The 23,427-nt window shown below is 35.2% G+C and overlaps 1 protein-coding gene across 1 annotated transcript in view; it reads right to left on the bottom strand.

Annotated features, from left to right (window-relative positions):
* The window catches only part of Col4a5 (collagen type IV alpha 5 chain), a 177,855-nt gene that overhangs the window by 9,293 nt on the left and 145,135 nt on the right, over positions 1 to 23,427 (bottom strand). Inside the window, 9 exon segments of the mRNA XM_076918781.1 lie at positions 3,974 to 4,186; positions 6,128 to 6,226; positions 6,477 to 6,605; positions 8,622 to 8,693; positions 9,187 to 9,259; positions 11,242 to 11,375; positions 20,039 to 20,224; positions 21,602 to 21,652; positions 22,739 to 22,837. Of these exon segments, the coding sequence (XP_076774896.1) occupies positions 3,974 to 4,186; positions 6,128 to 6,226; positions 6,477 to 6,605; positions 8,622 to 8,693; positions 9,187 to 9,259; positions 11,242 to 11,375; positions 20,039 to 20,224; positions 21,602 to 21,652; positions 22,739 to 22,837 (1,056 nt within the window).

Below are 23,427 nucleotides of genomic sequence, written 5' to 3'. Positions count from 1 at the left end.
ACAAGATAGATAAACCCTTAGCCAGACTAACCAAAGGGAACAGAGACAGTATCCAAATTAATAAAATCAGAACTGAAAAGGGAGATATAACAACACTGAAACTAATAGAAGAGAAGTTGGCTTCGAAGACCCTCGAATACCTAAGCACTGGGGAAAGTTCCTGAACAGAACACCAATGGCTTATGCTCTCAGATCAAGAATTGACAAATGGGACCTCATAAAATTGCAAAGCTTCTGTAAGGCAAAGATACTGTCAATAGGACAAAATGGCAACCAACAGTCCGATAGAGGGCTAATATCCAATATACGCAAAGAACTCAAGAAATTAGGCTCCAGACAACCAAATAACCCTAGTAACATGGGGTACAGAGCTAAACCAAGAATTCTCAACTGAGGAAACTTGAATGGCTGAGAAGCACCTTAAGAAATGCTCAACATCCTTAGTCATCAAGGAAATGCAAATCAAAAAAACCCCTGAGATACCACCTCACACCAGTCAGAATGGCTAAGATCAAAAACTCAGGTGATAGTAGATGCTGGTGAGGATGTGGAGAAAGAGGAACATTCCTCCATTGTTGGTGGGATTGCAAGCTGGTACAACCACTCTGGAAATCAGTCTGGTGGTTCCTCAGAATATTGGACATAGCATTACCTGAGGATGCAGCTATACCACTCCTGGGCATATACCCAGAAAATGCTCCAACATATAACAAGGACATATGCTCTACTATGTTCATAGCAGCCTTATTTATAATAGCCAGAAGCTGGAAAGAACCCAGATGTCCTTTAACAGAGGAATGGATACCAAAAATGTGGTACATTTACACAATGGAGTATTACTCAGCTATTAAAAATAATGAATTCAAGAGATTCTTAGGTAAATGGATGAAACTAGAAAATATCATCCTGAGTGAGGCAACCCCATCACAAAAGAACACACATGGTATTTACTCACTGATAAGTGGATATTAGCCCAAAAGCTTGAAATAGCCAAGATTCAACTAACAGACCATATGAAGCTCATGAAGGAGAAAGACCAAGTGTGGATGCCTCGGTCCTACTTAGAAGGAGTAACAAAATACTCAAGGGAGCAAATATGGAGACAAAGTGTGGGACAGAAACTGAAGGAGGGGCGTCTGGAGACCATTCCACCTTGGTATCCATCCCATGTGCAGTCACCAAAGGTAGACACTGATGTGGATGTCAGGAAGTGCATGCTGACAAAAGCCTGATATAGCTGTCTCCTTAGAGGTCTGCCAGAGTCTGACATATTCAGAGGCAGATGTTCACAGCTAACCACTGATCTGATCAAGGATTTCCCAATGGAGAAGTTAGAGAGAAGACTGAAGGAGCTGAAAGTGTTGGTGGCCCCATGAGGAGAGCAACAGTGCCAACCAACCAGAGCTCCCCAGGGTCTAAACCACCAGCCTGGGAGCACATAGGGAGGAACCCATGACTCCATCTGTTTATGTAGGGGAGGATGGCCTTGTCGGGCATAGGTGGGAGAGAAGATCCCTGGTCCCATGAAGGCTGAACACTAATTGGAGGGGGGGAGAATTCGAGGGTGGGGAGATGGGAGTGGGGCCGTAGGTGGGGGCACATCCTCATAGAAGCAGGAACAGGGGGTATGGGATAGGAGGTTCCTGGGTGGTGGTGGGGGGATGGAGTAAGGCCATACAATCTGAAATGTAAATATAATATCCAATTAAAAAAAGAAAATAAAAGCCAATCTATTGTCCAATTTAGTACAGAGCTATAAATACACATGGTCTCATAAACAAAGCAAAATGTGCCTAAAAGAAAGTCCCATAATGTAAGACTATGGTGTTTACACATGTCTGTGCTACTGGGTACCTAAAATAATATCGAATCACTATTACAGTCTGAAAGTTTTTAAACCATGATATCACATACTTCCCATATCCCAAATAACAAGGCCTTAATAGATTACTTGTTTTCAATGTTTCTTTTCTCCCTCTCAGATAGAGAGATTCCAAAATTCAATTTGTCTCCTCCAGGGAAGATCACACCAATTGGTTATCTAATACTTAATGGTCAGCCCTGAAAACGTATATACAGTACATTATATGGAATGAACAAGTTGCATTTATGAATATATGTTATATATGATATATGTATATTGTGTGTGTGTGTGTGTGTGTGTGTGTGTGTGTGTTTCATGACTTTAAGGGAGAATTAGGTGGGTTACAAAGAAAAATTTGGAAAGGGGAAAGGAAGGTAAAACTATATAATTGTATTATAATCACAAAAATCAGATAAACATATTGTAGTTTTTCTACCAATCTATATCAGAAAATATTCCACCAGGTAATTGTTTAACATTGAAGCTATCCTTGTTTATATTCTTTGTTTATTCATTAACATAACTCAAACCTTAACAAAGTTCTGTCAATACAGACCACTCTTCAATTTTAAGCTATTTTTCTAGACTTTTTTTTCTGTTTGAGGCCTAAAGAGTATCAATGTAAGAATAGTTTATAGTTACCACGTCTGAGAACAAACTCCAATTGACCAAAACCATACATTTTTGAAAGTTATAAAATAGTACTGAATGAATCCTATTTTCTATCCGTATTATATAGTAAGATGTTACAGTGATCAAAAATTGTAATATTTTGCACTTATCTGTTATGTTAGACTTCATATTTAAATTGTTTTTAATTATTATTCTACACGTAATGATATTCTGCCTACATGTGTCTATGAACTGTATGCATGCAGGATCTACTGAATTCAGAATGGGGCACTAGATCCCCTGGAACTCTGAATTGAATCCTGGTCCTCTGGAGGAGCAATGAGTGTTCTTAACTGCTGAGCTATCTCTACAGCTCTGAAATTTCATGTTTAAACCTTTGACTATAAACACAAATTAGACTTTTTCAGTAAAATCAGAATAGGTAAAGGAGTGGAGGGTTTTATGTGAGAGATAGTATAGAAAACTAGTGAATTCTTTTTTAATGTAACATTTCAGTTTGTCTAAACATTGCTTTTAAAAAAGAGTTGTCTATTTAAGATTAGGAAAAGAAGATATAAAGAAAGCAATAGAGAAAAATGTAATGAAGAAAAGATGAAAAGGAGAAAAGGAAATCAGAAGAGGAAAACAGATATAGAAGAAGGGAAAAATTAAACCAATTCTTATTTTATTCAGTTTCATTGAATAACCTATAAACCTTGGCTTCCATGTAAATGAGGGAGAATTAACTAGCAGGTGTGGACAAATACTCTTAAAACAGAATAAGTTCTGAAGTTCTGCTGTTCAGAACTAATTTCACAGCCAATAAGACCTCAGGAAGCTTCTGATCATAGACATCCCAGAACTTGAGAGCCTGGACTATCTTCTTAAACATTTTGCTGGATGTAAATTGGAGGGTAGATTTTAACATAAACAGCCTCAGAAAAAAAATGATCAGCCCTTACTGACCAACGTTGAAACTGCAAAAAGGAAATCATGGAGTTGGAGAGGTCTTGATAGTCAGTGCAGCCTCACCCCATTGACTAAGTATAGAAAAGACATGTGGGGATGCACTGAATAGTTTAAAATAAGAATTTGTCACCCATAAATTACAAACAGTGTGTAAGCAAGCAGCTGCTTTATATAGAGTACCCTGGACAACTGCTTTGTTACTAAACTAAGTGAAAGGAAACATGTCTTTGAAATCATCTTGATTTAAACCAAAAAAAAAAAAAAAAAAAAAAAAAAAGAAGAAGAAAGAAAAGAAAAGAAAATGGTACCTTGTACTAGCTACAATGCTTTTAATGTTTTTAATTTGAAGTTTAAAGTATTCATTTAAAATTTGTAGCTACTGTAGTTATTTGGCTCTGACATGCTCTTCAATTTGAAAGCCCCAAAGAACAGAGTTGTACATTTTGTCCAAGGCCACTCCAGAACCTAAGAAGATTTTTAAAATAAATACAAAATGCATAGAAAGAAATTAGATGCCAATTATCTTACCCAAGTCTTGACCATGGGCTCTTTTATTTCCTTGTACATACAGGAGAGAAAAGCCTTCATAGATATGGATTGTTCCCTGTGGGCATTGTGGTGCATCTGTTGTCTGACTATGACGGGTAATGAGGAATCCATGGGCAACAGAGGTGGTTCCAGGGGGACCTGGAGGTCCTTGCAATCCATCTGGTCCTGGGGGACCGTCCAATCCACGGGTACCTATTTGTATGAAATCATTGGTATACAAGATTAAGGAAGCTCTGAGCCACTATTGTGGCTATTAACAAAGCATAGTGATTAGTTAGCTTATTCAATCTTTATGTGATATCTATAAAAGCATTGTCAGATATGATGGGTAAAAAGACAAACGAGATTATTTTCTTTGCCTCAAAGAAAGAGAGATTTAAATGCATTTATTTCCTCCTGGTATAGGCTGAAGACATTAAGCACTAAAATTCTCAAACAAATTTTAGGTAGGAAGAAGTGATGCCTGTGGGAAGCTAGCATGTTATCTATTCTCTTGCTATACTAAAGGAGTTTGGGTCTTATGACTAAATTTCACCAGCTGCTTTGTTCAACTATAGGATAAGAAGAGTATGGTTTCCACAGCTCCTCCAGTTTCAGTGGTGAAAATGTTTTTCTTAATACATCTGGAGAAGTGTTCTGAAGGATACATAACGTATTCTTTAAAAGCCTTCAAAATGCATCATTTAAAATGATTTATTTATTTTATATATATGAGTACACTGTAGTTATCTTTAGACACACCAGAGAAGGGCATTGGTTCCCATTACAGAATGCTTGTGAGCCACCATGTGGTTGCTGGAAAATGAACTCAGGACCTCTGGAATAGCAGTTAGTTCTCTTAACCACTAAGCCATCTCTCCAGCATCCAAAAAGCATTGTTTTATATGCCACTGGTGGCTCTCCTTGTACCCAGGGTTTCAACTATTGTATGTGCTAATTTTTGCTTTTAGGATACTTCATAGCAATGCCTGTGATAAAGATGTCATTAATTTGTTCATTCTCTAGAAATATGAAGTTACTGAATTGGCAGTGTTGACTCTAAGAAGGTCCATATGTATCACTCCATTGTTTTGTTACCAAAGAACTTTTTTTCTAATATACATTATTTATGTTCATATTACTCTGTTTTATAACTATATCACCTAGAGTTACTTACATATTAACAATCTATTACGTTTATAATCTTGTATTTTTTTCAAGACAGGGATTCTTTCCATAACACTGGTTGTCTGAAACTCACTCTGTAGACCAGGATGGCCTTGGACTTCTGCCTGCCTCTGCCTATAAAGTGCCACCACCACCTGGCTTTTATTTTTATTGTAGCAATCACATTGGTGTTTTTTTACAAGTTTAATCAAATTTGTTTTGAGATTAGGTTGACTTGTGATAGAAATGTAGGAAACTGATTCTCAGCACTTAGGATACTGAAAAAAGAGGATTGCCATGATTTGTGGGCCAGTCCAGGCTATACTGTAAAGACTGGAGCAACCATGGCTATATCTTAACATGCTGAGTTAAAAAAAAAAAGAAGATGAAATACATTTAGTAGAAACAAAAGTTAATATTGTAAGAAGGTTATAGTAATGACTGACTTTTTAAAAAATCTGTATATTAATACATTTTCTCAGCATAAGACTTTACCACACTCTTCAAAGTTCTCTGATGATCATTTAAACTTTTCATATATATTTACTGCATTCTATGGGGGAAATTTTCTTCTGTAATATCACAAAATAAAGAAAGATTAAAAAATTACTATAAGGTAGTCAATGAATGTAAATAAACAACCTGAAACTTAAGTGAGTGAAGCTGAGGAGGTGTCTCAATAGTGGCCTGTCCCACACACCTACTAAAATACAATAAAACAAAAATAGTTGAAAAATAATTATATTGAATACCTGGAAAAATATCTTGGATATATAATGTTTTACATAAAAGGAAATGAAACATATTTATGCTGTCTGCTCTAGCATATTTCTTTGGATGTACCTTCCTATTTTTCCCCAGCTCTGGATTTGACAACTATTCATGCTCCCTCCATAAGAAGTTGTCAGAGTTGCAAGTACAGCCCCATATACAGAGGCCTTGAAAATATATATACCATGACCAACATCACAGTTTTAGTCATTTTACCTGGCTGTCCTGGCAGACCTGGGTCTCCTTTGCGCCCTCCTGCACCATCAAAGCCTGGGAGTCCATTGCGTCCTGGATCTCCTGGAGGGCCAATTGGACCTACAAGAAAAATACATTTTTACACAATCAAACCATTTAAATTAGCTTGCTCAGAGGAGTTCATATAAATCTGGTTGGGCCTAAATTATTTTAACATTTTTAAGAAACAGGGAAATAGGATCTGTGGTGGCCTCTTATTCTTTTCCTTGCTGGGTCTGTCATTGTCAGAGACAAACTATTCACATGTAAAAAGTGGATCAAGGGAATGTTCTGAAATAGATGGCCCTTAAATAATGATCAACTAAGGTACCTGGTAGGCCTTGAGGGCCTGGAAGTCCTGGTAGACCTTTTAATCCAGGTTGTCCAGGAATCCCTGGAGGTCCAGGATCTCCTTTGATTACAATACTCTGTCCTGAAGGACCAGGCAACCCAGGAGGACCTAAGAAGAAAAACACATAAAAGTAAAGATGAAGAGAAAATGTCTGGAGAAACAGATGCCAAATTTGCCTAAGATCAGAAGATGCATTTGTATGACATAAATAAATAAATAAATAAATAAATAAATAAATAAATACAAACTTCAAACAGAAGTGTATTCATGGAAATTGTAATCATTTCATCAAGAAAATTAAAACCAGCCCATTCCAGCTTTCTTACCCACCTTCAGGAATACCTTACCAGGATAGAAACTCCAGACTCACACAGCTACCTACATCCTTCCATGCTGAGAACGCTTGTTCCTCTCTTTTCTAGCCAAAAAAGCCTAGATTATAGCTGCCAACTCTAGCTGTCTTTACCAACTCCACCCATGGATGCCATGTACCACTGGCCCCTTGTCAATGCAAAACCAAAGAAGATACTGGTTACCAACTCTACCCTTTTCCATAATGTAAAGACTGTCATTCTTCAAGAAGTAGCATTATACACATCCTCATTCCCCATTCCCCATTCCCCTACCCTGCTCCTCTCTTTCAGGTAGGGATCCTAGACTTGTATTATCAATTCCACTAGCATCTACTGCTTGAGGATCAGTCCTGAGAACCTTCCCTCAACACGCCTGAAGATCTGCAGTAAGGCTTTTCTAACATTACAGAAGGTTTATTTGGGTGCTTAGAAAATTCACTTAGTTTGGACTGGGACTACTTTTAAAACCCCACTTAACATCAACACTAATGTGCCCAAAGACTAAACAGTAAGTCCTATACAGCTGGTCTATTACATGATAATTTGGGCTTATAGGAGACAGAGCTTCAAATATCCACTCAACAAAGGAGAGAGAACAACCTATTTCATGATTCTATCACAAATATACAAACATGAATAATCTAAATGAAAAGTCTCCACAAAATATCAGTACACCCATAGCAATGTTCCATGAGAAAAGTGACTAAGAAGATATTTCAAAATAGTAATAATGAGAATTATCAAGGAATTTGAAGAGGTAAGAATGAATTCTGGAATGAAGCACTCAAAAACACAAACAGTTAAATAAAAACAAATCAAGATATGCAAAATAGTATTTAATAAAGAGATAGAATCTCTGGCAAAATGTCAAAATGAAAAAATCTTGAAATTAAATAGTTAGAAATTCAAACAAAAATTTAGATGAAAGCCTTACCATTAGATTAGACCAAATGAAAGAAAAAAAAATATTAGGTCTTGAAGAATAAGTAGAATTGGATCACTCAGCCAAAGAAAATGTCAAATTCAAAAAATTCCAATAATGGAAAATACAGGAACTCTAAGCCACTATCAAAAGAACAAATCTAGGAAGAATAGGTATAGAAGGAGAAGAAACTCACAGAAAAGGTACAGAAAATATTTGACCAGAATCATAGAATAAAATGTCCCTAATATAAGGAAAGAGATCAAAGTTCAAGAGGCATACAGAAATTTGTACACACACACAGACACACACACACACACACACACACACACACACACACACACACACACACACACACACAAAGTTAAAATGCAGTTGCTTAATAACAGAGCAACAATACCTCTAGTAGATACCACAGGCTAACAAATGAAAAGACCAGTGCAGAGAATGAGTTACTTCTTTTGAAATTATTGGACAGTGAGTTGACATAGACCACCCACAAACATTACAGGCTCTTGGTTACTCAAAACTTGATGGTAAAACCCTATTACTGAAGACACCATAGGTTTGAGTTAAAGAATTCTGAGAAATCAAGCTAGGCCTGATCTGGAAGCTCCATTCTTACTGGCTAGCTTTCTTACTCTTGGATGAGGCTAGGCACTTGTATGTTAAATTTAATAGGGTGGCTATCAATATAATAGAACTAAATAAGGAGTTTAAGAAACTAGGAAATGATGTTGATAAAAAAAATTATGTTGATAAATTAGAAAGACAAAATGGATACTTAAAAAGACTTTCACGTTTCTAAGTATCAAGCATAAATAGCCTTAGGAGAAGAAAAATTCTTACCTGGGGGTCCAGTAAGACCTGGTTCCCCATCAGGGCCAGTTGAGCCTGGTACTCCAATGGGTCCTTTCATTCCTGAAAAAGATGACATATAAAATAAAACTGCACAAATATGCAACCAAGACAGCCTTATATAGGAAAATAAGAAAAACAAAACAAAATATACCAAACAAACAAAAAAGAACAGGGTTGTTTTTTTTTTTCCAAAGGAGTTAATATGGTCAGCACTATTTGGATTTAGGGGACAGTTTAGTACTACAACAACAACAACAACAACAACAACTACTACTACTACTATTACAATTACGACTACGACAACAACTATGACTACTACAACTACACTATACTACTATAATACTACTATATTATCATTGTCATAGTCATAGTAGCAGTCATAGTAGTAATCAATAAAGAGAACATGAAATTGGGAGAGAGACAGATACAGTGAGCTGGAGGAAGGGAGTGGAGATGCATATGATAAGAATATATTGAATATATGGAATGTTCAAAGAATAAATAAAAATACTTAAAAATATAAAGGAAAACCTTAAACCTTTCTTTGAAATACCTGGGAATCCTGGAACACCAGGGAGACCAGGATCTCCTTTCATTCCATTAAGACCTGGCCGGCCAGGGTTACCCTAAATAGATAAAAATCATTGCTGTTAGAAATATAACTAGGACAGAGTAGAGAAAGGGGAATAAAGATTCAATTATTGCACAGTGGTTTAGAGAGATGTTTTTCAAGTTAAACTGGAAGGATCCAAATTCTCACTCTGCTTATTCCCCACGACTTTTAAATATTGAACCTTTCACGCATAGTTTTCTCCTCTGCAGCATGAAGAAAATAGTAGGATGCCTACTTTACGGAGTGGAGGGAAGGATCAAATGACAAAGTTCTTGTTAAATGCTTAGAAAATTGATGATATAGATAGAGTATTTAGTAAGTAATGGTTATAGTAAAAACCATTTTCCTTTTACTCTATATCTGGAGCAATAGATGCTTAGATTAAAATTATTTATGTAGAAATTCTTGGAAATTATAATCTAGGGACTGTAATTAAGTTGAAGAGCCACTGATAGAATGGAAAGCAACAAAAAAATGAGAGAGAGAGAGAGAGAGAGAGAGAGAGAGAGAGAGAGAGAGAGAGAGAGAGAGAATAGCTCAAGAATTTAAGAGGAAGAACATATAATGTCAAGATGATTGAAGAGGCTACTGCACTACACTAACTGTAGGACTATGAAGCTTTTAATAGTAGGAGTGAAAAAAGCCTAAGGTGAGAATGTATTTTTATGTCAAAATATAAGAAAGTGTCAAAGAAAAGGCAGTTTTAGAAGCATGCCAGAATGTCATCAGATCCAGCTTGATATGGCTATCAAATCTAGAACAATGTGAATATCAAAATAAGCAATGACAGTTTCAAAATTTATAAATCACTGGGAAAAAACCATGAGCCCATATTTATAATAAATATGTGACTGCATGGAATACAAGGATTTCTCTTGCCTACAGTAGGACTAAATGGTACATGTGGAGATAGTACCAAGTTTACAAGGTCATCATTTTGCCATTAACCCAGCAGAAGTTTTCCATTCAAAACTCACTAATAGATGTTAAACTTATGGAGTAATCTTGATAAGGGCAGTATTTTTCACTCTTATAGTTTTCTAGGTAAGGATGCACAACCTGAATTCAATTAAAATGAAAAATTAAACAAAAGAAGGCTTATTCTATTTTTAAAGTGAGGAGAATATCAAAGTATTAAGTTTCAGTCATGAAATTAAAAAAGGCTAAGGAACTATTTTATATTACAGAATAAGGAGACACAGCAGTTAACTGGAAGACATGATTTGGTCCAGATACCTTGCTACAGTATGTAATGCTAAAATGCATGTTACTCTACCAACTGATAAAATAAAAATAGAAACAGAAATTAAAATATTTGATTTCTGTTTAATTTTGTAAAGTTGATAACTGCACTGTGGTTATAAAAGAGAGAAACTTAAACTTAGAAAAACAGTGCCACTGAAACCTGACCCTAACTCTAATTTCAAAGTCTAAACTATTTCCACTCATCATAATTACTTTCCTATGGGTATATTCATGCAAACTGCAATGTGCTGATGTGTATGTACAAGTTTCCTGTTCATAGGTTTGCTCTCACCAAAATTCTATTTATTTATTTATTTATTTATTTATTCTTTTTATTGGATATTATATTTACATTACAGATTTTACCCCCTTACCTCATTCCCCCCAACACCCAGGAACCTCCTATCCCATCCCCCTCCTCCTGCTTCTATGAGGATGTACCCCCACCTAACCCCCTATTCCCACCTCCCCACCCTCGAATTACCTCCCCCCTACTCGATGTTCAGCCTCATTGGGACCAAGGATCTCCTCTCCCACCTATGCCCAACAAGGCCATCCTCCCTTACATATACAGATGGAGTCATCAAAAACAATTTAGTGGGAAGATTAGGAATCTTGCCTTTTGTTTTCTTTTTACTTCACCAGTGAGCCATGTGGTAAGTGTTAATAAAATTTGGCTGCTCAGAAGTCCCATTTTTAAAGCTATCACCCACACTATTCTACCATCAAATGTCTAATCTCATTTCTTACCGGCAGTCCTGGTGGTCCTTGATCTCCTTTCAAACCAGGTAAGCCTGGTTGCCCAGGAGGGCCTGGATTTCCTCTCTCTCCTTTAATACCTCCATTTCCAGGGGGACCACGAGGACCTTCTGTACCTGGTGGACCTTGGTAATGCACAAGAAATGGCCACATATTAGTATAGTATTCCAGGTTTTAAGAATATTAGTCATCTTTGTGTTTGTAAGATAAAATACATAGATGCAAACTGAGTAAGTGTGGACTTTTTGTTACTAATGCTGGTCTGTAGACCCTTTGGGTTTACATTCTTTTCTGGAACAGTGCCTCATGTATCTCAGGTTGTTATTGAACTCATTATGCAGCAAAAAATGACGTTGAACTTCTGATTTACCTGCCCCACCTCCCAAGTGCTAGGATTACAGGGATATACCATAACATCTAGCTTATGTCATCCTGGGGATTCATAAATATTAGCCAAGTAGTCTACCAACTCAGCAACATCTCCCCAGATCTTTGTACTTTATTTTCTACTAAACTTAGTAAACTTGAATCTAAAGCAACTCTGGATATGATGTTTGCTTCTGTAATCCATGTAAAAGTGTTTGATTCAAATTGAAATGAGACATAGGATAGCATTAGTCTCAAATTGCAGTATGCTTCTGTGGGAAGGGAGATGTCAAAATAGTTTCCTGGGTCACATCCTGGAGTACTGGTTCCAGTATCATTGGAAAGGGTGCCTAAAAATATGTCCTTAGTGCTGCTGGCCACATGACCAACACTTAGGAGAATGACTATTGTAGAGCAATCAGGAATTCACGCCGTTTCTCTTATTGAGATTAAAATTAAATTACATAGGGATGAGGATGTAGCCCTTGACTCTAGTCCTGGGTTAGATTTTCAGTACAACAAAAAGTTCAACTGATTTACTTATAAGAAGATATAATCATTTATCTTTTACTACTATGCGACTTTTGTATTGTGTGGGTCAAGCATGTGCTAGGCAAACATCTAACATCTGAGCAATGATTTATTGAGCAGTTAAAACAGTTAAGCACACCAACTTTAACTTCATTTTAGTGATATGTTTGGCACATGGGCTATGTTTTAAATGCCATATATTTATTGTTCAGTATAGTACATATAAAATTTATTTCAAAATATTTCCATGGGTTTTTAAAATTTTGTACTACATTTTTAACATATCATTCTAAATAAACATATCAGTTCCCTTAAGCAACCAGGTGACTTTATCACTGAGCAAGCCTTTTGGAAGAAGGTAGGGGAAAACGCTACCTGTTTGTAGAGTGCTTAGTGGCTTTATTTTTATCTTAAGAAAATAATTTCAAAGCCCCAGTAAGCTAGCACATATATCTTCTCTTCTATGGAAGCCTTAATTTTTAAAAATTTATTTCAAGAAAAAAGTGTTTTTTATGTAGGCACAATTTTTAAAGGAATCTTAACCTATACACATAGGAATTTAAAAGAGTGGGTTGGTGTTTATGAGTAGACAAAGGGTCTTATTTTTGACATGAGATTAAACTCAATCTTTAATGACCATCCCTAATTTTTATTATTCTAAATCAATGAAAATACACCAACAAGACAGAATATCATGAAGATTAGAAGCACTGGATACTAGAATTGCAATGCTGGCTTCAAATCCCAGCTCCATCAGTGACTAGCTCTGTGACCTTAACAAGATTATCAATCTTTTTGCTTCAATTTTTTCCTTTATGAAATAGAAACAAAAGTAGCCTTGGCCTTTACCTGGTTTTTGGACTAAGTAAAATAGCAGGTGAAAAAGTACTTAGTTCAGTGCCTACCAAATAGTAAAACCATGAAATGTTGGTGTTTTATAGCTATGATTACTATTAATTATTAGCAGTAAAATTAAAGACAGAAATGGATCTTATGATATTTTTAATGTTTAAAGAATTTTTTAAGTGGTTTCATAATGTGTAATTATTTGATTAAGAGAAAGCAAGTCCATGATAATACAGTACAGCAATTAAATTTGACATTTAGACAACTTAAATCATACAATCACCTTAGCTTGGCAAATAGATATCACAATCGGAGAAATTCCTTTTGCAATTGTAAAAAAGGGTTTGGGGTTACTTTATACTTAAAAAAAAGCAAAACCACAGTTGCTTAGTTTAAATATACTAGAATGAGGTTTTCTAAATGAACTTGGTAATTTGTACAATTTAGGATAGAAGTCTGGTAGCAATTTAGGCTGTTAAGCTAAAACTGAACAGTCTCTGAACCAACCCAATGACAATGATGAGGGAAGATATAAGATAGGGGAAAATGAACCTTTATATGCCATCATTCTCCATTTAGAGTTTCTAGAACACAGCATCATTTGATGAAAAGGCACTGCTCTATTATCAACTAAAAGAAAATACTAGGAATTTTATGTCATCTCAGACATGGTATTTGTGCTGTTTCCAAAAATTAAATTAGGATTCTAGTAAAAACAGAGTTTTATTTTAAGTGTATCCAATAATGTTCTTCTTCTATTTTTGAAAACAGCTTTGATCACACAGCTTAGAGCAATTGTGGACCAAAAAATTTCAAGAAAATAAAATTCATAAGCAGAGCTTAGAAATTATCCAGATGCTTGCTTAACTAAATATCTTAATGCAGTTGACAATGTAAAAGTGTTTGTTAGGTTATTTAAGTTTTAACAGGTATTTATATAAAAGTATCAATTACAAACAATCAGAACACAAAAATATGATATTATATAAAATATAAATGAGTCAAAAATGTCAAAACCTATTAGGGTACTAATTGAGGATAACATTGCTTTTCAATGAGTTATGAATTACAATAATAAAGTGCATTTCTCTTATCACATATATAAAGTATTTAATAAAAGATAAAACTGACCAGTGAAGAGTCTAACCTTGAAAACCTGGGAAGATCAGAGTTCACCAAAGCCCAAAGATCGATGTTAGCAGTATCAGACATCACACAGTACAAAATAAGATTATGAGTTAGAAGTGGTTCACATTATAGATCAAGTTGAACAATAATTCTTTTTGTAAGTATTTCTTATACCTACAGCACAATCAATAGGCAAACAAACCTATCCAGAAATATAGAGAACTAAATATTTTTAAAATAGGGCTTATTCTGCTGGCCATTAATGGGAGGGAGGAACTATTTAAGAGATTATGTTAACATTACTACTGGATATTCCTAAACATTAGCTTCTCAAAACATTAAAGTTGGCAAGATAGTACCATTTCACCAAAAGCCTTCATTTTCGTTAACAAAACTGCGAACAAATATTTAAATCTGTGCCATCCTTTGATACAAACATGAAGTAAAAATGTATTTTGATGTTCAGACTGAAGCAATATGATAGGAACTTTCCAAACCTCACAGGCAAAAATATAATTAGAAAGCTCACCTGTGACTCAATGGAAAAATAAAAGCAGGGCACACCATTACCACTTTTGCTTATGCTTGTCACATTAAAATACCTTTTATAAAGTCATATTTTAATTTTTCATAATAAATCAGGAGGCCTTCTATTAGTATTTGTTATAAGTACTTAAGCATAAACAACCATTGAACTTAAAAATAAATATTCTAACTTTCCAATGATATGAAGACTATTAGTAAAGGGGTACTTTAAAAATATTCTAGCATGCAGTATCCTATCCCAAGTCATTTTAAGTATTACAACAACTTTCTAAAAAAGTGTTATTTAATGCATATATTATCAGACTATTGACCATTTGAAGGAACATTACATAACAATATTAAAGTGTATAAATAGAACACTCTTTGGTTAGTATCCATTAATTCTAAACACAATTTCTCTTCTCTTAGAGTTCTTGCTATGATTTATAAACATCGAATTTTAAAGAGAATAAATGATGATAGACCATTGAGGGCCAGGTGCTAAAATACCTTGGAATCTCCTCTTGACCATGATTCTTTGTAACTTGACCATGAGTAATTCAGTCTCTCCAAATGTAATGAAAACAGTGATATCTGTACTGTCCTGCCTTTCATGTTTATATAAGCCAACAAACTTGATCAAATTCAAGTTTCGAAATATAGAACTACTGTCTGCTATGTGTAAGGTGCTAAAAGAACACAATGATGATTAAAACCAAAAATTTAGGAGCATTTGAGAATTGGAAACTTAGAATAATTTATTCCAGTTTAAGTAAATAGTCTCCAAACCACATACTACAAATTAGCCAACGACTTATAGTCTAGACACCCAAGTAACTAGATTTGAATTGCTACTTGGCATAATTAAAAGTGAAGATGCGTCATATGAATATTAGTTTTAGACTGACCCAATAATAAGAATATTCAGAAAGGTGTTTTATTGATATGAGACATTTTAATGGTTCATCAGCATGGGAAACTTTGGAGCATATCATAGCAAAATTTCTAAGAGTTTAATTTCTAAAAGGCTACATATTAATGAGTTATATGCCAAGTCAATTTTATGTATGAGGCCTCAATCTACTAGTTTTCAAAATAATGTACTTATATATACCTAAAAAAAACTGATGGTAGGTTATAGAGTCAACTGGTATATTTAAATTCTAATTTCCACTCAAAGTTGCTTTCTTCACCTATTGTAAGCATCACAGAGGCTAGATTTCAATGACTACAATTTGATCATGTTTAAAACATGTGAAGTTGTTAAATTGATTTAAAAGTATTGAGACTACTTTCCTCTTTCTTCTTCAAATACATTCTAGTATTGCAGAAAAAATCCTAGCTAGTAGTCCAGTCTAGCAGTGATCAAGTCAGCAAAATTCTAGGCAAATTAGACAGAATAACAGTGAAAATTGTTTCAAAGTACCCTTCCTAATTTCGTCTTTATCTTGTTGATACTTAAATAACGTTCACTGTCTTAGTCTACTCCAGGGCATCCACTCAGGAAGAATATAAGATGATGTTATTAGAGATTGATGGAGATGTGAGATAACAAAAGAAGAAGGAGAAAAAGGAGGAGGAGGAGGAGGAGGAGGAGGAGGAGGAGGAGGAGGAGGAGGAGGAGGAGGAGGAGGAAGAGGAAGAGGAAGAAGAAGAAGAAGAAGAAGAAGAAGAAGAAGAAGAAGAAGAAGAAGAAGAAGAAGAAGAAGAAGAAGAAGAAGAAGAAGAAGAAGAAGAGAAAAAAAAATAGGAGGGGAATGAGAAACTAGATCTAAGATGTAGCTAGCTATAAGACTCCTAACATGATAAAAGCAGTTTTGCTTCATAAACTTACCAAGAGAGCAGATCACAAACATCAAGCCTTTGTGCAAGAATTATGGGGTGCAACTAGTAGAAGAGACATTTATCTGGGTACTGAGTAGTCACTAGTCAGTGCCTAAGAGTATGCATGACTTTAAGCCAGATTCTCAATAATTTTGGGTTTCAGTGTTCCTGTGTGAAAAATGACCTTCTTTTTGACCAAACTTTAAATCTGCATCTGTGAGAATTCTTGCTAGGACTCACCCTAGCATCCTGCCCCCCTCTGTTTGCATGCCAAGCCCAGTTACAGGAAAAATCCAACCAAATCAGCTTAGTACCTTTCAACCTCGAAATCTCCAGTAGTTAACATCTGATCAATTTCCTCATCTCTCACTCTGATGTCTAAATCCTTAGCCTGCCTTTAGTGAAAATCATATAAAGTCAGTTTAACACTCCTCTTCCGTTTAAGTACCTCTTAGTAAGTTTCAGTCAGTAACTTTCTCCTCCAGTCCCTGGAAGTCTTTGCTTCTGTTTTATTTGGAGCTGAGCTTAGTCCCTCTTCTCTGTTATAATGGGGTCTCTTCTACTAAAGTTGTCTTCATAAAATTGGTCTTTGGAGCTTGCATATTAAAAAGGGTTCTAATGAATAAATTCTTATCCATAAAACATTTTGCATATGTGTGTATGTATGAATGACGTGTGTATGGGTTGGTGTGGTAGGAATAAATCAAGGAATCAATTGACATAGAGATTCATGGCTTCCCTCTCTACCAACTGTGGTGACTATTTAGTTCATTTAAAGAAAAAAGGTCTCCCCATTTTCAAAAACCATACCTCAGGATTACACTTTGACCCATTTTACTTCCTTTATACAAATGAGAAAGGGACTATTTATATTGAAAAATAAGAAATACATACAGATATTCATGGTTAACTTTTCACACCAGATTAGGTACACATTATTTTAAAAAAAAACTAGAATGCAACAGGGTTTTTTTTCAATCCTGTTGAGTAGCTCTTGGTAATTTTTTTTGGCATAATTTCTTTCCACATGTGTGATGACCATATATGTGATTGTGAGCCTTTAATCTGTGATAGCTACATTAAGTTATATTTTTTATTTATGCTTATTAGTTCTTCTTCACAGCAAAGCAATTTGAAAACTATGTGACAAAGGACCTGGGGAAATGGCTCAGTGGTTAAGAGTACACATTGCTCTTGCAAAGGGCCTCTGATATTAGTGGGCACCTGCAGCCCATATACAGACACACAAATGTGCTCAGAAGTTAGAAAAAAAAGTGTAAACCTTTGAAAATATGTGACAAGCCAAAATGTGAAGCTGTTTTAAAACCTTATGGTGGTACACGCACATGCGCGTATGTGTGTGTATGTGTTTGTGTTTGTTTAGCGTATCAAGGTTTGCATCATCTACAGGATCTGATAATCCTTATTATTATTTATTATTATTATTATTATTATTAAAATACTTTTTGAATGACTTTAATTTTATTGTATTAAAAGTTTATAAGGTAATAAAAAAACTTTCTAACAAAGGAAAAGCATATTTTGACAAAATTGAGTACTATAATATTTCAATTAAAAATTATACAGAAGCATGAATTTTTAAATATTTAATTTAGTTCATTTCCATAATTGGATAATGTGGAACCATTCCAAGAGAAATATTTGGTACTACAATATTCTGACAACTTAGGTCCAGGCCACCATTTAAAAACTGAATTGGCATATGCTCTTAAAATATATTTAAAAACTTGAAAGCATTATACACTCATATATAAACAGACACATATGTGTATATACACACATATATAATACATGTACATCAATACATAGGCAATATTTCAAATTTCATGCAGTTACTACTTTGGAGTTAAGGAGCTAACCTGGAGGACCTGGGTAGGGATGGAAGTTCACCAAGGCCCAATGTCATCGTTAACAAAAAGGAAAATATCAAAACTGTTAGAAACATCAAAAAACTACAGCATTATACTAAATACTCTCTAGTTAAAGTTGAATATAATAATAGAACTCTCTGAAAGTCCATATTCATGCATCTTATATAAACCAAACTATCTCTATTTAGCATTAATGTTAAAATGAAAATTGTACACATATTATATTTTGAAAGTTCAACAAACTCAGTTTTATGATGTTCATTGTTATGAGCTCAAATTTGGAACATTCAATTTTAAGAGAAAATGATTTAACACTTTATTTTAGATCTGTAGTTTATAAACAAATCAAGAAATCAAACGTTCATTAGATGTGCATTCTTCTTTGGAGTACTTTGATTAGTCTTTAAAAACAGTGATTACAAAAGCATGTTTCTGACGGCTGCTTTTCTGTTATTATTGTAAAGAAATGTTCAACAGAGAGCTCCATTCCTAGTTACAAATAACAGCAGTGCTAATTAGAATATAAAAGGATAATAGTTTGGTTTATTTGAATTATGACAGGCAAACAAAGCAAGATGCAGGCTTCAGTTCTTTATATTGCATGCAAGACAGTTAATGGAGCTGAGAATTTTTTTTTTTTTTTTTGGTTTTCTTCAGTGGTAAACAAAGTAAAAAGCAACATCCTCCAGGAACAGTCAAGTCAGATCACTTTACATTTGACTTTAAAAGTGATGCCCAGAATGCAGTATGTTATACTGTTTAATTCCTGTTTTTTAGGGCACATATGAGCAAAATCATGTCCAATTGTTGCAATATAAATATAAGTTTTATATTTATGGTACACTTTAGAAATGAATTAAGAATATTTGAGCAATGAAAAGACAATTGTTTCATTTTTCTAACTCAAATTTCTCTTCTTTAAAAAATAATAAAGGCAACATTTTCAGTTACCCAAAAAATCAAATAACAAGTACCTCAAATGTTTTAATAAGCTATCAACAGCAATTGGGCTCAGCAACATTAACCTGGGGTGAGAATGAGCATTCTTCAATTAGGAGAATAGAATGACACAGCAGAGACACAAAATGAGAACGTGAACCTTGGATACAAAATTGATCGACTGAAGAGTGAGCACAGGAATGAGGAGGGACAGACATGAGATATGAAGAGGTTCTGAGTCAGTTTGACCATGCGGTGATGCTGAAGATAAATGTGATTGCCTAGCAGTTCCTAGAGATCAAGGGTTTTTTTTTTTTTTTTTTATTGTGCCTGGTGACATTTGCTGATCATGTGACAGAACCATAGCAACAGCTTCTGATATGGAACACAAGCAAGTATTTGGTGATCACTCGAATGATTGCTGTGATAACATGCTGAGACGCATACAATAAAAAAAGGTGCAGGTTGCATTTTGCTGTCAGGTTATCTTTAATAACAATACTAACAAAGCCTCATCATTTTCCATTTTTCCATTCAAGATGAACTTTAGGTAAATAATATATGCATTACTGAAAAGAACATATATCCTGGAACAAGCTAGGTATGAACCAAACTACTTTCTTAAAAGAAGTTCTCACGTGACAAAATCTAAAATCTTAAAGACTGAATAACCTGCCAGCAAAATGAACTAACTGAACTGGTAAACAGACCATTTCTCATACTGCGCATGATCATACCTGGTCTCCCAGGAGGGCCTTGAGGCCCAGGGTTTCCTTTGGGACCTTCCAAAGCTGGACCAGGAGAACCAGGAAGACCTGGGGGACCTGGCATACCGGGAAATCCCTGAAAGCCTGGTTCACCCTTTGAACCTGGAAGGCCAGGACTTCCTGGAAGTCCAGGTGATCCTCCATCACCCTTTTGACCTGTAGTAGTAAAGTGAAATTAGGGATACAATCAATAATACTAAATGCTGAATTATAAGCTCACATATAAGCCTGAAGCTACTTGATAAACTAATGAAATTCACCAGGGTAAATTTACTTCAAACACGTGTAAAATCTATTATTTTAATTAAACACATATATATCTGTCATCAGAAGTAATTATTAGCAATGGAGAAATAATGCTGGCATCCATTGTATTAGGACATAGAGCAATGATAACATGACCAGAAGTTATGAGGGAAAAAATAGACCAAATATAAAAAGCATAAAAATATCTTCAAGAATTGGTTCAAGATGGATGAAGACAACTATCAAAGCTTTGGGTCTAATTTTAAAACTAATGAAATCCAATGGCTGCTATTATATTCAAACCATGATGTTTAAAGTTTAAAATCTTACCAAAATTATAAAGCCTCTGGTTAACATTAAAAAAATTGTATAAAAGCAAAAGGAGAAGGGGGCATGGGATAGGGGTTTTCTAGGGAGGGGAAATGGGGAAAGGGGATGGCATCTGAAATGTAAATAAAATATCCAATAAAAAATTTAAAAAAGTTTAAAATCATAATTTAGACAAACTGTTCTTGATATTTTATTATAAAACACTAATATTTACAAACCATAAAACAGTGGAACATTAAACTTTCATGAAAAGGATACTGGAAATTTTAGGAGATAGAATTTTAGTTTGACAAACACTTTTATAGAACTTAAAGTGGTCATGTCAATGTACCAACATGCAGATCTGTAGTTATTCAGATTTGTGGTAAGTGTTTAGGACTTCTTTTAAGATCACATAATAAAGAGGGTAGATGGATATGTATCCACATATAACCCCCTCCTCCCCATACACACTCCTGGGAACTCCGGATAGCCCAGTCCCAGAGTGGCATAGAATATATATAATCCTTTTGCTTCAGCCTCAGGTGTATGTCATCATGTGTAGCTCTTAGATGAGTTTTCAAAAAACATTATTACTCTTGGTATGTATTTCTACAGAAGTGCCTCATATGTTACTCTGATATTGCTTTTGTAGAGACGACGAGTGGCTTTCTGGACAAATGAAAGCTTCTAAATTTCCTACAATTTTCTCCTCTTTTCTGTATCATGTCCTTAGTGTTTATGATATAAATGAAAGGCTATTTATTGAATTCTCCATAAGAATGTCTTTTCTTAGTAACATAGGCCCTTATATTAGCTAGGAATAAGAAGTATCGTAAAATAAGTTGAGTTTTATGGTTTTTTAAAAAATTTTTCAGGTGTATTTTATAATAGTAAATGGTAGAGGCAGAAAAAAATAAATGGGCTGGAAAATATTTTCATTTTACAGTAAATATAACTTCTTTTGTTGAGGCTTACCAGAAAGTCCTGGGAGTCCAGGAGGTCCTGGGATTCCAAAGCCTGGTTGACCTGTTAAGGTAAAAAACCCAAAACACTCAAATAGATAATAATAGATGATTGTTGAGGATTATTCTAATAAGTGTTATATATTCTATCAAACATGCTGAAAATTGAGGTTTTGTTTAGTCCCCTCTCTCCTTAACCCTAGTCTCACTCCATTCATTTTCCCCTGTCTTCTCCAACTCCTCTTTTCTTGGACAGACCAGGGCTTGCACATGCTAGAAACATGCATTACCACTGAGTTAAGGTTCTGCCCCAGAAGACTGTCTTCTAACATAGAACAGTTTCAACATAAGAAAACTATAGGGACCAGAGTTTCAGCTCAGCTGCTCTTGCATAGGAATCAGGTTTAGTTCCCTAAACCCACATGGTGCTTCAGAACCATCTGTAGCATCCAGGGGATCTGACACACTCTTCTGGCCTGAGTTCAGCAGACAAGCTCATGGTGTATATACATACATGCAGACAAAACACTCATACACATAGAAAACAAATGTTTTTGGAGATTAGTAGAGGATTATTCTTTATGTTTTCACTATATACTTGATATTTGTCAGTTGTTCTAGAAAGGAAACTAAGGAGCTGGCAGGATTGCTGTGGATAATGGTACTTTCCACCAAGACTGATAACCTTTATTCAATCTGCAGTCATTTTGAAAAGAAGAAACACACACACACACACACACACACACACACAGAGAGAGAGAGACACACACACACACATGCACACACACACACACACACTGTATATGTGATGACCCTCAGAGACACTTTGTACACTTAGATGAAAATGCATGAAGTACAGGTTGGACAATGAAAGAAACACTTGAAAATGGCTGGGTCAGTTCTTGTTAAAGGAAGTGGGCAATATAAAGAACTTTTTCCTTCAGACAAAAGCAAGTTGTTCAACAAACATGAGCTATTATCTTCAGGATGCCAAGGAAGAAGTTAATTAGGAAGGAGGAACTGTGTAGGACCTTAGAAGATTATAAGGAAGACAGTTTTACTGTAACTGTAAAAGGACCAATCAAAAAAGGCCATGAGAAAATTAGAAAACGAAAAAGAAAATGAAACAAACAGACAAAAACTATAGTACCTGGTTCTCCCTTCTGTCCTGCTGGTCCAGGAATGCCATCTTGACCTGGCTTGCCTTTTTCACCAGGAGGTCCTGGTGGTCCAGGACGTCCTCCACCACCTAAAGAACAGTAGTGCAGGTTATACTGATCCTTTCAGCTTCCTTCCACATCCTTCTCTAGTCTTCCTATTAAAGCACCAAACGATTCTCTCTAAAAGTAATAAAGTGGGCTGGAGCAATGGCTCAGTTGTTAAGAGCACTTGCAGTTCTTCCACAGGATCAGAGTTCTGTTCCCAGCATCTGCATCAAGCGGCTCATAGCCCTGTAATTCCAGCTCCAGCAGACTGACACCTGTAGCCTCCATGCACAACATCTCTCACAATTAGAAACAAACAAAAAATTCAAACCCCAAAGTAACAAGTGCTTCTGAAATGCTCCTCTAAATTATGAAATCTTTATAGAACAAAGAATAAACCAAGGTAATGATGAGCATAAATAACAATAACTCGTTTTAGTATAAGTCCAGAATATTCAAGAGGAAAGGTGTTAAGGAGTGATGAGGTGCTGTACAGGTAAGGCCCAAGACATGGGAATTATTTTAAAAGTCAATCAACAGAAAATATTGCTACACCTTGGCCTTCACAGAGAGAATTACTCTCCCTAGAAAATGTGAACTTGGACAACAATGCCTACTAGGGTTAAATTTTGGT

Source organism: Arvicanthis niloticus, chromosome X (assembly GCF_011762505.2).
Source record: "Arvicanthis niloticus isolate mArvNil1 chromosome X, mArvNil1.pat.X, whole genome shotgun sequence".
Lineage (NCBI taxonomy): Eukaryota > Metazoa > Chordata > Mammalia > Rodentia > Muridae > Arvicanthis > Arvicanthis niloticus.
Note: the sequence above shows the minus strand (reverse complement) of the source record. Positions and strands in the feature narration are given on the sequence as shown.